Source organism: Apis cerana, linkage group LG2 (genome assembly GCF_029169275.1).
Source record: "Apis cerana isolate GH-2021 linkage group LG2, AcerK_1.0, whole genome shotgun sequence".
Lineage (NCBI taxonomy): Eukaryota > Metazoa > Arthropoda > Insecta > Hymenoptera > Apidae > Apis > Apis cerana.
This window is the reverse complement of record NC_083853.1, coordinates 13647158-13667222: the sequence shown is the minus strand read 5'-3', so window position 1 is coordinate 13667222 and position 20065 is coordinate 13647158. Positions and strand designations below refer to the sequence as shown.

At 46.5% G+C, this 20065-nt stretch overlaps 1 protein-coding gene across 10 annotated transcripts in view; it reads right to left on the bottom strand.

The window, feature by feature from the left end:
* The window catches only part of LOC108002792 (AF4/FMR2 family member 4), a 111801-nt gene that overhangs the window by 52986 nt on the left and 38750 nt on the right, over window positions 1–20065 (bottom strand). For 5 of the 10 annotated variants that reach the window (XM_062071374.1, XM_062071373.1, XM_062071375.1 and 2 more), the window contains one exon: window positions 10248–10434. In XM_062071374.1, the coding sequence (XP_061927358.1) occupies window positions 10248–10434 (187 nt within the window). The other 5 variants (XM_062071379.1, XM_062071378.1, XM_062071377.1 and 2 more) reach the window with 5 other exon arrangements.

Here is a 20065-nt window from a genome sequence, read left to right as displayed (position 1 = left end):
AGAGCGCGTAAAAATGGACCGCGCTCCGCCATTAATGCTCGTGATTATTACTTGCCAATAAAGAGAAAAGGGTGGAAAGGGGGAGGGGGAGAAGGAGGCGGAAAAAAAAGGGGGGAAAAAAAAAAGAAAGTAAAAGCCGAGAAGAATGGCTGCACCGATCGCGGAAGGTGGTTACCAACCGCGGCGGCGGCTCCACCGCTCTTCTTTCTCTCCATTATCCGGTATCGTAGGTAATTTTCCACCGGTGTGTACCACCGAACGTGGGTTACCCAGCCCATTGTTTATTTCCTCCGCTAGTCCTCCACTTCTCTCTCTCTCTCTCTCGCTCTCGCTCTCTCTCTCTGCCTCCTTCGTCCCGTTTCTTCCTTCTCTCCTCCACCCCCGCCTGCACCCCGCGTCCTTCCCACCCGCCTCCTCCCCGCCCCCTCCTCCCCTGCCGCCCCTCGCCTCTCTCATCCCTCTCCCCCCTCCCCACTGTCTCTTTCCCTTTCTCCCTTAGTAGCTACAACTCTCGTCAAGCCACCGCATTATCCCACCCTCTCACACACCGGTATTGATTCCGTCATACCACCCCTGCCGTGAAAGCCGGAGTTGCTCTCTTTGTGTGTGCGGGGGCCGTGTGTGGCCCGCCGTGGTGCTCGCGTGTATTTTAACCTCCCCCCTCCCTCCTCCTCGCCACGGTCAAAGCGAGCCGGAGAACCAGACGGAGGCGGTTTCATAAATTACGCTAAATACCAGTGGGTTACGGGATAATACACGCGCGCGTGCATCGTCGTCGCCGGAGCCGTTTCGATGACCGAGCCGATCGGATAATTGACCATCCGTCTCGAACGCGCATTGCCGAGGAGTGGAAAACGGCGCCGCGTTCGCAGCCAGTTTCCAAGCGCACCGCGTTTCCTGCTCAATTATCGCGCTGAAACACATTTTAATTTGGAGCGTCCGCCGGAAAGTTGCGTGCGGGTCGATCGACCGACAGATAATCTTGCGTAAAATGTAACAGCCGTGAAGAAACTCGTCGTTGTACCTAGAATCCAAGCCCCCCCTGGAATATATCTCGTTCGAGATTCGAATCTTTGGATGTATTTCTTCGAAGGGGGGATTTTCACGGTCGAAAATTTGTACACGGGGGAAAAATTGGGCGACGAAGCAGGTGGAGGACAGCGAGGCGTGAAACGATAGGGTAGAGCTACGAGGCGTCACGCGTCCGCTCGACGATGGCCGATTTAATTACATTAGGGGCGTTTAATTAAGTGTAATTTGATTAGAGATACCGCACGAGGATGACAATTGTCGCGATTAACATTCGTGCTCTCCATAAATATCTCGTTCGACCGGTCGAACGAGAAAGGAAAAATCGTATCCGAAACGGATTACAGGATGCGGGTCCGTTAGCGGACGGGTGGGAAGGAGGAGGAGGATCGAGAGGAAATCGCGATGACGGAAATCGGAACGAAAGGAGAGAGAGAGAGAGAGGACGAAGAATGTTTGCGAGAACTCTTCGACTTCTTCGCCCCCTTAAAATTCACCCTGGCATTCTTCCCGCGACAGATTTGAATAATGTAGCAGGCGAAGGGGGTGAGACGCCACCGACTCTCTTCCCTCGAACCACCGCCGCGTCCATATCCTCATCCGCGAGGAGAGCTGTGGAAATCCAAAACTTGGAGAGAACCGTTTCCTGATCGCCCTCCCCTCCCCACGACCCCATTAAAGTCATTAAGAGCGATCCGGAAAGCCCAACACCGCTCTTTGCGAAGCTGTTCTCGGTCCATCGACTTCCCCTTATCTCCAGGATACTCGATTTAACTCGGAGTCGCGATTTACGGCTTCGACGATTTACGCAACCGTGTTTAATAACCACGCTTCCTTCTCCCCCTTCCCTCACGGAAAATCCACGAAAAAAACGTTTCTCCGATCTCCCTGCAACTTTTTCTTTCGAGGAGAGAGAAACAACGGCCGATGTCCGGGAAGAAGAAGAGCACGCGGGAAAAGGCGCGAATCTACGATCTGTTCTCGAGCGATCGGATGGTTCGTCGACTCTCGACACGCAACCGGTGGTGAAATCATCTCGAGTGCAAACAACTGGGAGAACGTGGCTCCCCGAGAGATTACGGAGGGATCGATGGGATAGGACGGCGAAAATGACGGACGATCGGCGAGGAGTAAAGGGAGTAAAGAAAGGCAAAGCGTGGATAATAGCATCGTGAGAGACGGCGTGGGAATGTCCCTCCGACAGGAAGGAAACGCGCGCGCGAGATTATTTAGCCTGGACGAGCACGCCTCCTCTCCTTTTCCCTTCCTCTCCTTATTTCTCCTTAATCGTCCCACGTGAGCGAGGGGATAAGCGCGGCTGGGCCACGACTGGACCGAATTAAGCGAGCCGCCCGCACCAGGCGCGTGGCAACCCGTTACCGTCTTTTTTCTTACCTCGAAAAACCGGCTGATAACCCGTCTCCCCCGGGAACGAGGGGGAGAACTAATTAATTCCCGGGGAAAGCGCGCGTTTTTCCTCCGATCGGGGAACCTCGATGAACCTGTTAACTTTCGTCGTGACGCGTTCTTGCCCGCTAATTAATCCACGCCCCCGGCAAATAACTCGTCGGATATCCTCTTAGATATCCGCTCGTTGCTCGATTTATCGATTCGTCGCGTCGATGCGACCGTTTGGGGAGGAAGGCAAATCCGAGCTGAAAAGGCGACACACGAGCGGACGTAACCGCGAGGAATTTAACTCGCCGAGTTCCGACGTCTGCCATCCGATTAGTCGAGCCCGACTGCCACGGCGAAAACGAGGTCAGAGACGAGAACGAGCGGGCGAAGAGCACGCACGCACGCACGCACGCAGCAATGCACGCCTGCTCAACTACGCAGCGCGCCGCACGGAAATGCGGTTGAACCGTTGCCGCCTTTCCGCTCGGCGATCGCTCGTCTTTTCGATGCTTGCCACGAGATACCAAGTAATGGCCGCTAATAATCACGCGAGAATCGTTTCTAGAATCGGGGACGGTGGCTAGGAAGAAACGCAGTAGTGGGACGGATGGAGTCGCTTTGATCGATTAGAATTCGACGAATTTATACACGATGCGATACGCGAGGTGGAGCGTTGTTTGTCGGATGCACGAGAATGTCGTAAATGTCGGGAGTAACGAGTCCAAAGGTCAAAGTGTCGGGAAAAATAGAAGCTTTGAAACGGTCGACTCTGGTAAACTGGCCGAGTAGCGAGGTTCCGGAGTTACTTGCAGTTTACCTGACGTCTTAACGACTTCACCCAATCTTTACCCGTCTACCCGGACCTATTCTTTCTAATACGTAGCACGGAGAGGTAAAATTTACGAGGGACTCGAAGAATTCTAGCCAAGTACCGGAGACCTTGAAGCAAGACACCAGCGTTGAATCGAATAGCGAGAAGACGCTAAGATCGAAGGAGGACAGAGAGAAAGAGAGGGAGAGAGAAAGCACAATCGTCATGGATCTAGCCTAATCTATAATCTGGCATGTATCTAGCATTGGCGTGCATATATGAAACAGACGTTAGAATGCGCACGTGCGCGCGAGAGAGAAAGAGAAAGCCGGTGTATCGAGAGAAAGGGAGAGGCGTCGGTGGTGGCCACGCACAAGTACACATCGCGCGCGCACACACACACAGGATGAGGAGCAGGATTACGTAAACCACGAGGCGGGTATAATGCGATCAAACGACCTACAAATCACGGGCTTCGCTTAAAGCGAGAGCACGACTTAATCCCATAGACGATCGGTAGACGATCGGATGATCGCGAAAGGTGAATCCTCCTCCTCGATCGAATTAACGTGCCTTCCACTCCCATCTTTCCTCCGACACGTAACCCTGTATCGCGCCCCGCAACAATCTCGCTCCGTATAATCTTCGAATTCCGAATCCATCGACGACCCCAAACGAAACAGGTGGATAAAGGTCCACCGCTCCCGTTCCCAAAGGACTTCCCCACCCGACATTTCGACTTGTATCGCGAGAAAGTGTATTCCTCGAGTTGAAGGCGAAACGATTCTCCATTCGTCGCCGACATCGTCCGGATGCGGTCGCGATCCCGATCTCGATCTGCCGGCACGCGGGCGATCGTCAAACCCCACCCACCCTCGTGGCGAATTACGCAATCCGCGGATCGATATATTGGACGGGCTCCATTCGGAGATGGAACCGATATATATTCGAGCGAAACCAATATTCCGTCCTAGGGAACGGGCGAAATTGACGTACGGTGTAATTGTCGTTTCAAAATAGATCAAGGGACGATCGAAATTTTCGAAAGCCCGAGTGGAAAGCGGCATTTCGAGCGTGGGCCGCCATTCGCATCGAATCGGATAATACGGATAATTGGAGCGTTACTTCGTTTCTTTCGAGAGCGAGCCGAAGATAGAGGGGGAGGGAGTTATCTCGAAACGCCGGGGAAAACGGAACAACATCCTCCTCGCCTCGGCGAGGAACAAGCATCGTTCCATGCCGATCGACTAATCGAGTTGTAATCGTTCGCCAAGATCTCTGCTCGGGAGCAGAACGAATTCGGCGTGGGGGGGGGAGCAGAGAAAAATTACGCTCGGCGTAAAAAGGAGGGAAAAAAGAAGACGCGACGATACGTCACGCGTCAAAGAAGCGGGTCGTAATTCTAGTAATTGGCAGCCACGTTCGCGATTTAATCTCTCGTTACGTAACGGAGGGGAAGGAGGATGCGATGCGAGTTGCATCTTGCCGAGTTATGTCGCTTATTGGTCGAAACCGAAACTACATCCCAGTTTTCGCTAATTATCGCCTTCTCCCGAAACTTTGTATCCAGGTGTTTCGGCTAAGAGACTTAATTGGAAGGGGGTGGGGGATAAAGGAACGAGAGAGTCGAACGGATCGCTCGCGTCGTGTACGAACGAGTGGAAAGGAGGCGATGGTTGCGTACGACGCGTCGGTTATTATCGTCGGGTGAAGCGAAACGAGGAGCCAAGAGTAAATTCCGCGCAACAATTTCCGGTAAAATGGACGAATTGGCGGTGGGCGGGCAACCAGTGCTCTGTCCCTAACGAGTACGTGACGGTAGCTAATTAGGTTAATTGAAGGCGTGAGGCAGCGACATACCTCGTCGACGTTGTCTCGTATCTTCCTCGTAAACGATCGTAGAACGCTCTCCGACCTGCTTCTCGCCGATTCCGATCTCTATACATATCTCTATCCTTTAATTATTTGTTTAATCAAGGGACTCCCGCGCCTTCCGCGTGAAACGGAACTCGATCTAGATACCTTACGTGTTACACGTGCGGACACAGGGGACCGGAAACGTTTCAAATATTAAATTGAATTTCGAGATCGATACGCGTATTATACCTTGGCCGAACAGAGGTGGAAATTGTTCGTTAAATCAGCAAAGAAAAATTTGCGACACGATTACACGTAACGGTGAATTGAGGTAGATTGTCGAAAAAAGCGAGGGAAAATAAATATGTATATATATATTCGATCGAGATAGCTCGACGAGAGGGAGCAGACGTCGTAAACTACTTGGTGGCTTTTAGAAGGATATCTAGAAGGTGCGGAGAAAGCGAGCGATTTTGTCAAAATCGACGCGTACCACTTAAACGCGATTCCCATGATTTACCTTGGTCTCCGTTCGACGGTTCAGAGATACGACGAAAAGTTGATACTACATAAACCGAGCACGTTATAAATAGCGTGGCTAATTTACTAAACTATCCAGCCTTATCTATAATGCGTGTTATACCACCACTCGTACTCGCGAACTCGAAATGTATTCTTCGACTGTAATTTCGAAACCGTCAATCGCATTTCACGATGTTTTTCCTTCGTGCTCTACAGATACATATTTCTATTTACGGCTTCTCGCGATTGTTGAGCTTACCGTTAAGCTTCATAAATATTTTTCTATGACGAGCCACGTATTATTTTTAAGATTTCGCGTTATCGCACCGCTGTTTACCAGAGCCCCTCCCGTCTCTCTTTCTCTCCGTATATTCCATCCATCGTCTCCACCAGTGTTTACGGTAAAATTATCTGTGTGACCTTCTAAGAAAACAAGAAAGACGCGATTCCTACGTTTTCCTATCCTATCGCGTCGATACGAAACGTTCCACGAAACGTTCTCCTCGCGTGCGATCCAAAAATCTTCCTTTCCCACACGCGACCTCTCTCTCTCTCTCCTTCCTTCTTCCACTGGTCGCTGGAAAGATTCCTGTTTTTCGTCCTCGTACGGCTTTTCTTCCGCGTAATCTCGTGAGACGAAGTTTACAAGGTCAACGAGGCGCATCAACTTCCGTTTCGAACTTCGTTCGACGATCACGCGATCCCTCCTCGTGATCTGTCGGATCAAAAACTTCTCGCCATCGACGAGGAAAACGCGTCGACTCGTGTGCTATTTTAACGCAAACGGTTTTACGGAAATCGTAAAAATACGCGTTTTATTCGAGCTTTGAAAGTTGGAAAAACTTTCTCTTCGTATATTCGGTCAAATCTTGGCGAGAAAAAGTTCCATCCACGATACGGAATATCGATCGAAGGACCTGCGATAAAACTTCCATTTCGCGTTTCGGTTATTATACCGCGCGAGAGAATAAATTCTGCGCCGTTTTGTCGTAGATTTCGGAAAAGCCAGCCATACGAATTGTTCTTTCTTTTTCTTTCGTTTAAGAAATACGTAAATACACGCGTTTCCACCGCTCGTTAACGAACATTACGGATCGTATTAAATCGTTCGAATTCAATGTTGGACGTAAACTGACGCAAAACGATTATTTATATATTTTTTTTAATTTTCCCAAACTCGTTACGAACGAACCTGTCCTCCCAAGTTGCCGTAAAATACTTGCCGACGATTCTTCCAACCGCAACAAGTTTCTCCGCGTCTACAGGATGTTTTCGATACATTCCTCCTCCTCCTCCTCGGTTTTCCTTGCCATTTAACACGAGGCCACGGCGTCGAGAGACATCGGGACGGGTTTGGCGGGAACGTTGGGCGTAAATCCACGTCGTTCGAATGGATCCGTCGGAATATTTAACCAGTCGAAACGCGGCGTTACGTAAACCAAGCCGTTTAATCGAAGGGAGATAAGCGGTGGAAACGTCGGAAAGCAGAAAGCTTTCTCCGGCGGCGGACACGCGTCGCCGAGAGAGCCACGAGTTTTCGAAGCGAAAAGGGCAAAGATACGTCCAGATTCTGCTCGATGGAACGATGCCTTCCGTGTGCCGCGCCTCGCCAAGGAAAGTTGCCCGTACCAGATTTCTATTCCAACTCGTCCATTACTCGATCCTTGTTTACGAGCGTCGCCCGTCCACCGCGTAACTATTCGATAACGACATGGCCTGCTCGAGCTGTGTAAAAGTCTGACTAACCGCTCGGCTAGGCCGGATCTCTCTTCGCTGATTTTTCCAATTTTTCCTTTAAAACGGTGAACCAACAATCGGGTGGAACAATTATCGCGTTCGAGAGAGGTTTCCATCGGGCGGAACTTTCGAATTTTAGAATCTCGTTTACGTTCCAATTGCTTGTACGAATAACTATCGAAAGCGTTTCCTTCCAGAGACGAAGAGATCGTGTCATCGAACGAGATTTCGACGGGCGAAATTATTCGAGCGAGTGACGAGATGGGGTGATCACCGCCGCTTCGTTTCGAGGGATACGAAAGTGAGCTCGTTACACGTGTCGAAAGATAAGAAGAAGGAGGAAAAGAAGAAGAGGAAGGGAGAAAAATGAGAAAGGTAAGGACGGGCAACTTCTCGCAACTCGACACCTGTACGAGACGGTAATATTCTGGTACAGGTTAGTGCAACGGCTTTCAAGGTGGCGGAGAGACGTTTCCACCTGCCCGCTTCTGTAAACACGAACCGCGTACAACGAAGAGCACCAACCTCTTCTTATCTGCTCCACGGGAATAAAACGCGGCCAAACCGCTGGAATACGCGTCCCCCTGGGACACCGCCGAGCTCTACCACCATCCCAACTATCTCTCGATTCAATTTCGCCGTCAAAACTTTCCTTCCTCCCCCGAAAAGATCGCAAGTAAGATAATGAGTAAACCGAAAGGGAAAGAAAGGAAAAATGGCTGCTTGTTTTCGAGCGCCGTCACGAGACCTATCCGAATACGAGCTCGCATGCACGAGTTCCATTAATTTGCCGAGTCGATGGAGTCGCAAGCTCTTTCCTCGACTAAGGAATCGCGCGTAATCTCCTCGAGAGCTCGGCCACGTCGTCCTCGAGTGCATCACCGCCGCGTGTCGAAGAAAAAGAACCGAGATCCCCGCGCGTCCTCCCCTCCCTGCTTCGTCTCGAGGCATCGAGGAGGAGAGCAGCTCTAAATCACGACTTTTGTAACGAGTCGCGCTACGTACAAATGCAAATGCGCGTCGTTAATCTCAGCCGATAAATACTCCGATTCCTCCTCTTCTCCTTCCTTCTTCTCCGTGTCTTCATTTCCGCGCCACCACTTCCGATACAAATGATGGAGTAAAGAGCAAGTAATTCGCGAGTTGACAGCGATTTAGAAAGGGACGCGGGTTCATCTTTCGAGTTCGTCTTCTCGATCGGCGAATTGGATGATAAGGGATCGAAGGAAGAGAAGAATCTGGCTGGCGTGATACTTTCGGAAAACGAATAGAAAACTAGGAAACGTATCTTCCTGTGCGTTTTCTCTCTTTCTGTCTCCTTTTTTGAGCGTTGAAGTTTCATAACGAACGGATAAACATAACTATTCTCGTCTAGTGGTTGCTAATCGATCGACGTTTATCAATGATATCGAGAAAGGGATTAATACCTGGACTCTCGAAAAGAAAGTTGGAAAAATTTCGTGTTGGAGCGGCGTCGCGCGAGGAGATCCGTGACGCGGTTATTAGGAAAGTTTAAAAGTCGCGGAACACCTGTTGAGCAGAGCTGAGAAGAGGTCGAAGAGGCGAAGAAGAGGAAGCTACCGTTCGAAAGGTCATTTCTCGCGTGTCACGCGAGAAATCGTATCGATGACGTATCGCGTCTTAAATTTGGGGGAAACGATCCGTGAATATTTTTCGTCTCTTCACTCCGCTCGTCATCTCGACTCGATTCGCTGGATGCGTTCGAAGCTATTGCATCTAATATAAATCTGGAGGAACGGACGGGGTGAGGCGAAGAAATTGAGGTCGGGGCCGAGTGCAGGAAGATCTGGTGGCCCGATGTTTACGAGCGATGGGAGAGAGAGAGAGAGACTGGACGAGCCTTTTGGCCTCGTCGTAACGATCGTATGGGATTTCTCTCTACAGACCCTTTGGGCAGCTGCTACCGCTTCGTCTTCCAGACTCGGGGATGAAATCGGAACACCCTGAGGATCCTCGAGCCAAATGTTGTGGCGCGGGAGGAGCAGAGAGAAAGAAGGGATACCCGGTTGATGCCATATGGTACGAAAGTCTCGAGAAATTAAAGAGAGAGGGAAAAAAAAAAGGAAGAAAAAGAAAGACGATTTTCGAAAGAAGAGTTTCGAGGAAAATATCGACGGCGAAACTAACCGGAGCTAGTCGATTTCGAAAAGATTTTGCAGACTTGGAAAAGGTATACGAGTATAAGAATTAATTTTGTAATCAGCTTAGAAATTTAAATTTGAATTACATAGGTGTGTATATAGATGGCAGATATCGTAGGTAGGAACGGCATTTCAATAGTTGAGAATAAACAAAGTACGATCGAGATAGCCATTTATCATCATCATCATCATCATTTAGTATAGCAATTATATTAGCAAACGTTTCATATTAAATTTCATTTATTCCCGACCTCGAGTATCGCAACAATTCGAAACTAATTTCAACGATGTTTCGCGCTGTACAGATGTACAGTTGAGATATTAACCGGACGCAACGACTACAAACGAAAGGTAGTCGGCAGGATCGAAACGCGAGTGACGAATCAATGTGTAATTTGTCATGCGAGACGTTTGACACGAGGTAAAACTATTCGATATGTATCTTCGTTCTTACAAATCGTGCACGATCGAAAAAAAAACATATATATATATACACGTGTGTGTGTGTATTGCCGTTCCGTTCGCTCCAATTTCTCGGATTAAACACGCTCGAGCTCGTATTATGCGTCGAAAAAACTCGTATCCCGTGAAACCGCGTCTTTAACCGCGCACGATCCTTTAATCTGGTCTCGCACGGTGTCGGGGGAGGGGAAACGAGGCCGAGTATCGAGCGATCGATCAACGGCACGAGGAAGGAAAAGAGTAAGAATAAAATCAGAACGAAGACTTACCCTGACGGGAGCACGGAAGAGTGGTGCAGTGACGGCATGCGGATTAACATGATGGTGAGCGTGATTATGGTGGCCATGATGATGGTGTCTGGTGTCAGGACCACCTCCTGCAGCCGCTTGTTCGGCCTGGACCGACATCGCCGCGCGGGCCTGTCGTTCCCGCTCCCGAAGCCGGTCCCGTTCCACGCTGAAAGTCCAATATTTCCTTCGGTTATCTTATTATAAACGATTATATTCCGCGACAATTTCGTATCGAAATATAAATCGATGACAGAACTCCGCTTTCCACTTTTTGCGCGATTCTTTTTATCGGGCGAAAAAATGAAAAGAGCGGGAGGAGAAAGAGAAAAAAGCAAACAAATTTCCACGGATTCTTTCGCGATCGACAATCACCTTACGTTGAATCGATCTTTTCCGAGAAAAAATTCGCTTCCTCGGCTGGCCATCGACCATGAATTCGTCGCGCTGGATCGTGCCGGCAAGAATCCTAGACTCTCTCCGAGCGGAAATCGGCACGTGACGCACCCTCTCTGAATAACTCTCCCACGTTTTAAGGAATACATCGTCAACCGTAAAAGGAACTAGGCGCGGAACGCAAATAGAAAAAGTGAGAGAGAAAGAGAGAGAGAGAGAGCAGCTGCAGCAAACACCTGTTTAACCGCGTTTCCGGCTACAACCAAGCCGGGGAGGATCACGAATCAACCGGACGAGACACGCCACCGCAGATAGCGAATTATCAGATAGTCGAAATGTCTTCTCCTTCTTCTACGTACGAAATCGAGTTAGGGTTCGCGGCGGATTTGCATGAAACTGGGTCGCGACGAATCGCTTTTCGACCCAATACGATTCCAATTCGATCCGCGCGTCTCCGCGCGGGGAACACGGCAAAGAATTACTAATTTCCGTGGGGCGGATATCGATCCGCCCCGCTAATCCTCGCAGCCGCCGTTCATTAGCGAGCAACGGCTCCGCGGTCGATGATTTTTCCCTTCCAGCCGGAAATATGGACGAAAATCACGATACGGATACGACACGTACGGTGAATGGATCGTATGGTGGAAAATTCGAAGGGAACGCGCACGATGGCGGATCCATCGTGGATGGATTTCGGATTGGTCGGAGTGACAAGACTGGGGGGAGGCTCATTGGCCGACGGATTTATTACCATGGCGGGGATCTCGTCTCGCTCCTTCACATGCGTACTACACGTGTATACGTATATCTATACCTCTTCCCATTACGAGTTTAGATACGACTGATTTCCCGGTTACTAAAATGCACTCCTCCCCTCCCACTTCCCTCGATCTCTTTCTCCGTCTCTTGGAACGAGGACGTGATACTTTCGCGATTCGTGTGTATATATATATATATATATTTCCTGATAAAGCGAGCATGCTCGAGCTGGCACGCCGCTATAACGGCGACCAAGATCCGATACGAATATCCGTGTACGTATCATCCGCGGTATTGATACGACACATTCGATGTATACGAATAAGTTTGGCGAAAGGATTTTCCACCTCCATAGAATATTAACCTCTCCTCGCGATCTTTTTTTTTTATTTGGATAAGAGATATCTCGTCCCAAAAATTCCGAGTAAAAAAACTCAATTTACCACCAGATATTTCGGGCGAAAATATTTTTCCTTTGTGATGAAAAAGAGGGGGAATAAAAAAAAATAATAATTCTCTTCCGAATCGTTGGATAAGACATAATTTGGAAAAGTTTCGTCGTCCCTTTTTGCTAGCGTTTCCTTTGAATTAGGACACTCGACCGGAAACATTCAGAATTTCAACGTTTCCCCTTTTATGCGTTCACACATCCGAGACGATTCGAATTGGTAAAGCGTTGGCCGATTTCGGAAGAGAATCGAAACGAGAAGCAAGAGCGGGGTGCACTTTATCGAGTGTTGGACAAGTCGCAAAGCCGACAAAGTTCATCGCACTAACGAAGCCTGCGCGCTTTCGTGATTAACGCCTCGGTAAATGGACGGGGGATTCGCCATCCTCCAGAATTCCCATTCGCTCGATTCCAAATTTTCCAGTCGCGCGATCCACGATCTCATGGACGAATCATTTTCGAACGGACCGATTGACCGTCGACTCGACCAACTGGTTTCATGGATTTTATGAATTAAATATAAAAAGAAAAGAAAAGAAAAGAAAACAATGGCATTCCGTTCGAGACGAGCTGAACGATCGAGTTCCTTTTCTCTTCTATTTTTGTAACTGAAATACTCGAAGCGGCGACACTAATGGCTACTTTCGATTCGACACGATCTTCTAAAAGTGGAGCAAGTTGTATTTCCAACGGCGTCATCGAATATCTGCCAACGAGTTTTTCGAGCGAATCGCTTGAACGGAGAAGAGTATCGGCCACGGAAATAATTAACTCGCGTTAATCGCGGTCCATTGAAAATGATAAGGAAGAAAGAACTCTTAAGAGGCCCCTTGGTATCTGCGATTCGCGATGAACAAACAGATAAGAGGAAGGTCGATTAATCGACGGAAAGGAAAATCGATAAATCAGACGTTTCTATCGGACCTTCTTCTTTCTCTCGTATATAAAATTACCGCGTTATTACAGAATTGTATAAACAACTGGTCAAAAATACGAAATTGCCGTCAGACGAAATATTTTTAAAAATGTACATTAGAAATGGTGGACTCGTTTTGGAACAAAGATCGATATATGGCGCATATTACATCGGCTCTCTTCGAAATTCCGCATTAACGATAGATTTATATAAATCGAAAACGTTAAAAATCGTTTGAGAGTATTTATCGAGAAGCAGCATCGCGTGACGACTGTGTCGACGTGAAGATCAATAGGGTATCGATGGAATGGCCAAGCAGCATGTTTTTTTTAATTAAAAAAATCCTGGACCAGCCGTATCCGTAACGATGACGAATATGAACTGTAAATGGAAAACCGTTTTCCCGGTTCGTTTCGCGAACGCGACAGAAAGCTTCTCTCCCGTTAATCAAAAATTCCAACGGGTATAGCCTGGGATAAACAGTTGGCGAATCTGCACGACAACGAAACGTCATCCGATTTCCCGCGTTTCGCAAGCCACGAACACGGAGACACGGGCAGCCGACGGGTCAGGATCGATCTACGTCAGCGACGATGCTCGAGCGATCGGTGACGCGCTAATTTCCACCACCGTATATAGCGAGTTATACTATTCTTGAAAACCAACGTCATAACCGATATTTTAATTCGTCAATACGCGTACAACCGTTCCACGCTATTTCAGATATCGCCGCCTTATGAATCGAACTATCGATTCATCTAAATTTACTCAATGAGCCGGTATTATCGATGATCGGATCCGACAATCGTATTTTTCATCGCTCGGACGGTATTCCGGAAACTACGCGGTAAAAATATGAGATTTCTTAAAAGTTGGAAATTCCTTTGAAAAATATCTTCTCTCTGATGAATTCTATTTTCTTTTTTTTTTTGTTATCTATCTCAAATCAAATATTTTCTCAATCAAAATATATCGTCAAAAGTGTTATATATATATATATATATATATCGTAAACATTGGTGGTGGAATTTTACGGTGAAAACGGACGATTTCCACGACGCAACGCTTACTTACGGATGTGTAAGTGCACGCGTCGTGCTGTTTAGAAATCGGACGAAGTATAGACGCAGCGAACTAGCACGCGAAACAGTGTAACGCACACGCGCGTCCGGCGGCAGCTCGCGCGCGCTCACACACACGGGCAGAACGGGAGCTGCTACCGTTGCACGCACGTGGCCGTACGTGTGGCGAATTGGATTCGAGCTTAGTTAGCTACTCTCTGCCGATAAACGACCGAGACAGCGAAAGTATCCGTGCTGGGGGAACGACGAAGAGGAGCGTAAACTCGTTGCGGGGGGGGTAGAGACGCGCGAGAGCACGGAGAAGAGATCGACAAGAGATAAAGAGCGATGGACGCGTGTAAAAGAGAGACGAGTCGAAATCACGATGCGCAGAGGAGTGGCAAGAGGCACAGGGAATCTGTGAGTTGTCGCGTTTATTTTGAGCCGGCGAAGGCTAAATGCCGGATTGCGCGGTCGCGAATTCTCGGCGATTCGACGCCTTTTTCCCTCTTGCTCTCTCTTTCCTCCTTTCTTTTTTAGCTTTTCTCTCTCTCTCCCCCCTCCCCCTGTCCTCCCTCTCACCCTATCTTTCTCCCTGCTCATCTCGCAATCGATCTTCATTTTCTCTTTACCGCCATCGATAAAGTCGTTCGTTAATTACCAATTTTATTACAGATTATAATCGAATAATTAGGGACAGAAATTAGAGATTTGGGATTTGGAATCGATCGAGATTTTTCATTTTTCCTTGTTTTCGTAAAATTTATCCGTATTCCGTTTTTCGAAAAAGTAAACTTTAGAAATCCGCCCGTCCGAGGGGAGATTTTCTCAGAAAGATCAAGTTTCTCATCGTCGCAAAATCATCTCTCTTCCCGTTGAATCGCAATCGACAAACCCAATGACTCGGTTCCATTGACACTGACACACTGACATCGTTTCACGGTACGACAACCTTCGAAAGCCGCGTTTCGTTCTACGCTCAAGCGCTAATCTCCTTGAACGAATTGAACCGAGCCTGTTGAACCGTGCTCGAAACCTTCCTCGCTATTTGAATCAAGTTTCATTTACACCAGATATTATACGGAATCTCGAATACATTACATATTTATCGGTCGCAGTTTTCCCACTGTGAAAGTAGCTTCCGCGGAAACGAGTTTGTTCGAGTTTCGACTGTGTTGTTTCGACGAGCAACCGTTTACATAAACAAACATTCGGAAACACCAGTTCCCTAGTGACGCGACTTGAATTATTAATTGCTCGATAAATACGATAAATCGATCACGAATACGTTCATCTTACTCGACCATCATCTAGAAACGTGAAACGATGATTCACTTGTGCATTTACGTATGCGCGCGAATTATATTATCTGGAATCTAGAGGATATCGACTAAACGAGCTTTTAGTTCGATTTATAGAACAAAAATTACATGTTAATAACGAAATTCAATAACGAAGTCTGCGTATTTGAATTTGCATTTTTCATTCAAAAAAACGATATTTCTTTGTCGACGCGTATTGCACATATCCAGCTAAAAAAGTGTGCGTTCGATAAACACTCCAAAGAGACGTAATCGACTCATCTATGATGCTTTCGATAAAAAAAAAAAAATCCACGGTTTTACCCTTCGTTAGCGAGGGAACTCTGGTACTCGAAAATGCTGCCAAAACGTTGAACAGAAGTGGGAAAAAAAAAGTTTTGAAATTAATTCGGACGAGCGAACAGCCGACCGATTACTAGCACATAACTCGGTCAAAGTTCAAGAACGGTCGGGATCTCTCTTCGTCTCGAATTTTCTTCCGTTCCTGGCATTGAACGAGCCTGACGGTAATGTCAAGTCCAGACGCTTCACTATGTCATCCACGAGTCGAAAACTAAAGTCGCCGAACGGAGAAGCTACGGCTTAACCATTGTCGATAACCATTACATAATGCTCGCTCGATAGCATCGGCTATTGAAAGAAAAAAAAAAAAACGAGCTATCCACTTCGAGCCTTTTGGCTAAAAATCTTTGCTGTTGAATATTTATTATTATTCTCGGACGACAATTGGATAATAATTGTCGCCTTGAAATATTTATGCAAAGATATTTAAACGCCATTTAATCGATCGTTTAAAATTGATTTATAAAAAAAAACATAAATAGTTCTTCTTTTATTATATTTCTATCGTATTGAAATGGATTTTTTACAAATTTTGATCACGAAAGTGAACGTGCGAAAGCATATTTTTCTCGCATGTTTATTGCAATTGCGATAAACCATATAAATATATTGGCCGATTGACGAAACGATGGACGATTAGGTAGTTACGACGGAAGATTAACGATCAGTCGTCGATCGACCTTCGAAGAGCGATATAATATTTGACGTGTAAATTACGGTTCTAAAGTGTCGACGGGTTGTTAGATATTAACATTTACAAATATTTATAATGCAAATGTTTGTAATTTATTTTTTCTATACTCTATTGGTGCAATTAAAATAATTATCAATGAATGATAGGAATTTTACAGAAAACAAAACAAAATAAACAAAATATATATATATATATATATATATGTTCCAAATAACTCGATGTTGTTGTCATGGTCATCGTTTTTTCGTTTTGTACATTAAGAAATTGTACATCACAAATCGTTTGTTATCGTCCATTAAGTTTTTTATAGTAATATAAGTCGTTATCAGTTCTCTAATCTCCACACAAATTATATCACAATATTCTCGTATCTTTTATAAATATATTTCTCACGATTGCTTAAAGGCCAAAGAATCATACAACAATAGCAACAATTTCGAAAACCCAGTTCCGCTCGTATTCTAGAACATTGGTATTTTGATAACAGTACTCTACCAGCGTATCACACAATTTCCCTTTCCACGTATATGATTTCGTAGCGCGAAACGTTATCTATTCGTTCGCCTTATAACTACGTCAATTCATCGTAGAAAATTATTGATTTTAATATACATATTTATCGATAATACTTCGTTTGTATATGCGACATTATAAACAAAAAATGGGAAAATATTTGTTGTATATCATATTCAATATTTTTAAGACAAAATACGATTAATGATTACTTAATAATTGTCACGCAAATCATCATCATCATCATCATATAAATTTATTAACGTCAAATCGGACGAATGATAATTCGAGGGAATTCGAGTGCGAGATCATGGCTCCACGCTTGATCCAACGTAAACGGAACACGCGTGTGCTCCACTCTACGGCGCAGAACGACCGATGTTTTCGACACGAGATGATGTTTCTCAGGCCAGTGGACGGCCATTTTTAAAAGGAAACCAAGGCTCTTTGGTAGCAGCGCTCTCTGTCACTTACGTAATCCCAAGTTAGCGCGCGCCGAGTCGAAAGAGCGAGGGAAGAGAAACACGAGAGTGGAACGGAGCAAGTGCCCTCTCGTCGAAAAATATGACAAATCATGACAAAATTTCTCGACGATAAACTCTGCAAAATTTTGTTCAATTCCATCATTCATCGCTTGTATCATTTTCTGGATTAAGTAGGTTGGCTAATGACGTCAACATGTTACAAAGAAAAGAGCGAGATTTATCAGAGGATAAATCGATAGAGATAAAATCATGTTAGGGGAATTCTTACATGTATATATATATATATATATACACACACACACACACATATATATATACATACATATAATTGAGAAACAATTAGCGATAACGTTAATATATTGTCGCAAACTTTCTATTATTTTTATACTTTATGCGATTTCAAAAAATTCAAATTTTTTTCAGACGAATCAAATGTCGAATAAATGGTAGTGGGTAACGCGACTTATTCGACGTTAAACCACCTCGACCATTCGAAGGACGTCGAACGCAAAACTTGCCGCGTCCTCGAGGCTATAAACGATCAATCGTGAATAATGTTCGAATCGAAGGTAAATTCAATGAAACGAAGCTTTCGTACAGTGAAATATTTCTCCGGTGTTATTCCGGTATCTTGGTAAGTAGGTCTTATAGGTAAGGACATGAATCATACCTTGGCACAGGCATATTCTAGAATTGAAATGACGCGTTATCGTTGTTATCCTGTGTAGCACTTATAGGCAAAGTATACTCGATATAGAAAAATCGTAAGTCACGTAAACAACGAAACGATCCGAGGTGGATGCGATACTGATGAAGGTAAAGTCCAGCTAAGAAGGTAACGCTCCGTTTGAATGCGAAGAAAAAAAATGGCGACACGTGGTATGACGAAATCGCAATATCTCCGCGACCGAGTGTTCTTGAACATGGCCGCCAACAGACGTTTTTACGCGCGAGCGTCTATCGATAATTTAACGAGAATTTCTACCACGGCGGATCGACTACTGGATGACCGTGCACGGTACGTTTACGACGCTCGTGCCTTGATATTTATATCGAACGAAATCTAGTTTCGTCCGGTGTCGTCGGTCGAAAGTAAACACTGCGCGACTACAGCCTCGAACCTTCTCAACCAAATTCCCTATTAATCCTGACAAACGTTTCGCTCTTATTGACAACAGTTTCCCTACTATGGAACCGATACGTCCGTCTAAATTTTCCCCACGTGCCCCGCGCGCGTTCCAGTCACGAAATACACCAACCGGTCACGAAAGTCGTGTCATACTTTCTCCAAAAGTGCTATCGGAAAACTAGGATGTACGGTGAGGAGAAAAAACTTGGAATAACACGCGATCGAAAGGTAGCGTACAGTGTTCCACCATGGATATCGTGACAAGGTAATCATTCGTCTCTTTTTTTTTTCCGCCTTACCGTGGAAAATGTCCATCCCACGCGCGATCTATCGCGACAGAACGTCACAGAATTATTTAATTTATCGTTTATACGAGAAACGAAACGAAATACGATCACACAAGTTTTTAATACTTACTCACCGTGCGTTCAAGAAAGAACGAGTCGACTAATCGTGGTATCCAAAAATAATCCTGACAAAATTGACTTGTCACTAGAACTGCGATCACCAGAATCACTAGAAATACCGAGAATCGTGTGCGAAGGAACGGCTCGACGACTCGCCAATGGCGACGAGATATTTGCGTGGAAAAACACTCTCATTCTTTCGTCGAACGCTCAAACGATTCCGCGAGCAGAGCGTCGATCGGCGTTGTTTCGAAAAGAAGCACGAGAGGAGCGGCTAATCCAGAAGCGCGCGCTCCCACTCGTACGACACACACTATGCAACAACCCACCAAGAAGATAAACGCACCAACACTTTCCTAAGGTCAACACCTTTTTCCATTCGACAGAACGGTGTCAATCACGGGAAGGAATAAAATAAACTCGAAATACGAAAATATAACGCACCGATCCCGATGACGAGTCTCCTTGACGCGGCAACATTCTCTATTTACTTGCACTGGTCAGCAGGCACACGCGGCTCGTTTTCCTCGAAATTCGACCGAGGATCACGACACTTGTAATCCAATTTGTTTACATGCCATGATTAGAGGTTGAACGTTGCGCAATGGTAACAATGACGTTTACGACATTTACGACGTTGACGACGTTGACGACGTTGACGACGATGACGAGAATGACGACAACGACGTCCGAGAGGTACGCGACAATACACGAAACGACGACGACGTAGCGCGAGTGTGCACGAGACGATCGTCGACGAGAAACTGGCACCTTCCGGTCGAGACGAGGAGAGGGAGAGGCAAAGGAGCGAGATAGGCAGAGATACACACGTACACGCGAGAGCACGTACAACGGGTTGTACGTGTATGCGCGCGGTTGTACCGAGAGAGCGGGAACGAGAGAGAACGAGGAAGAGCGAGAGAGGAAGAAGGGAAATCGCGACACTAGCGACCACGGGGGCGACTCTCCTGCACACGCTCTTTTGCCGCAAAAGCTCGCGCACTACGAGCACGAGAAAAAAAATATACGCACCGATCCTCTGTGTACGAACCTCCCTTCCCGTCTTACTCCTCTACACCCTCGCCATCCCGTCGTCGTCATCTCCTCGCTCCAACGATTCTTTCTCTTTTTTTCTTTCCGTTCTTCGCTCTTTCTCTCCGATCTATGTACGCGCGTGTATCCGCGTATGTATATGTGCGCGCCTGTACCCGTTACGTGTGTCAAATCCTTGGTGTGAGTGTGCACGCGAGAGACGGAAAGAGAATGAGTGGAACAGAGATAGGGGAAGGTTGACGCGCGAGTGTGGGACAGAGAGGAAAGGTGGAGCG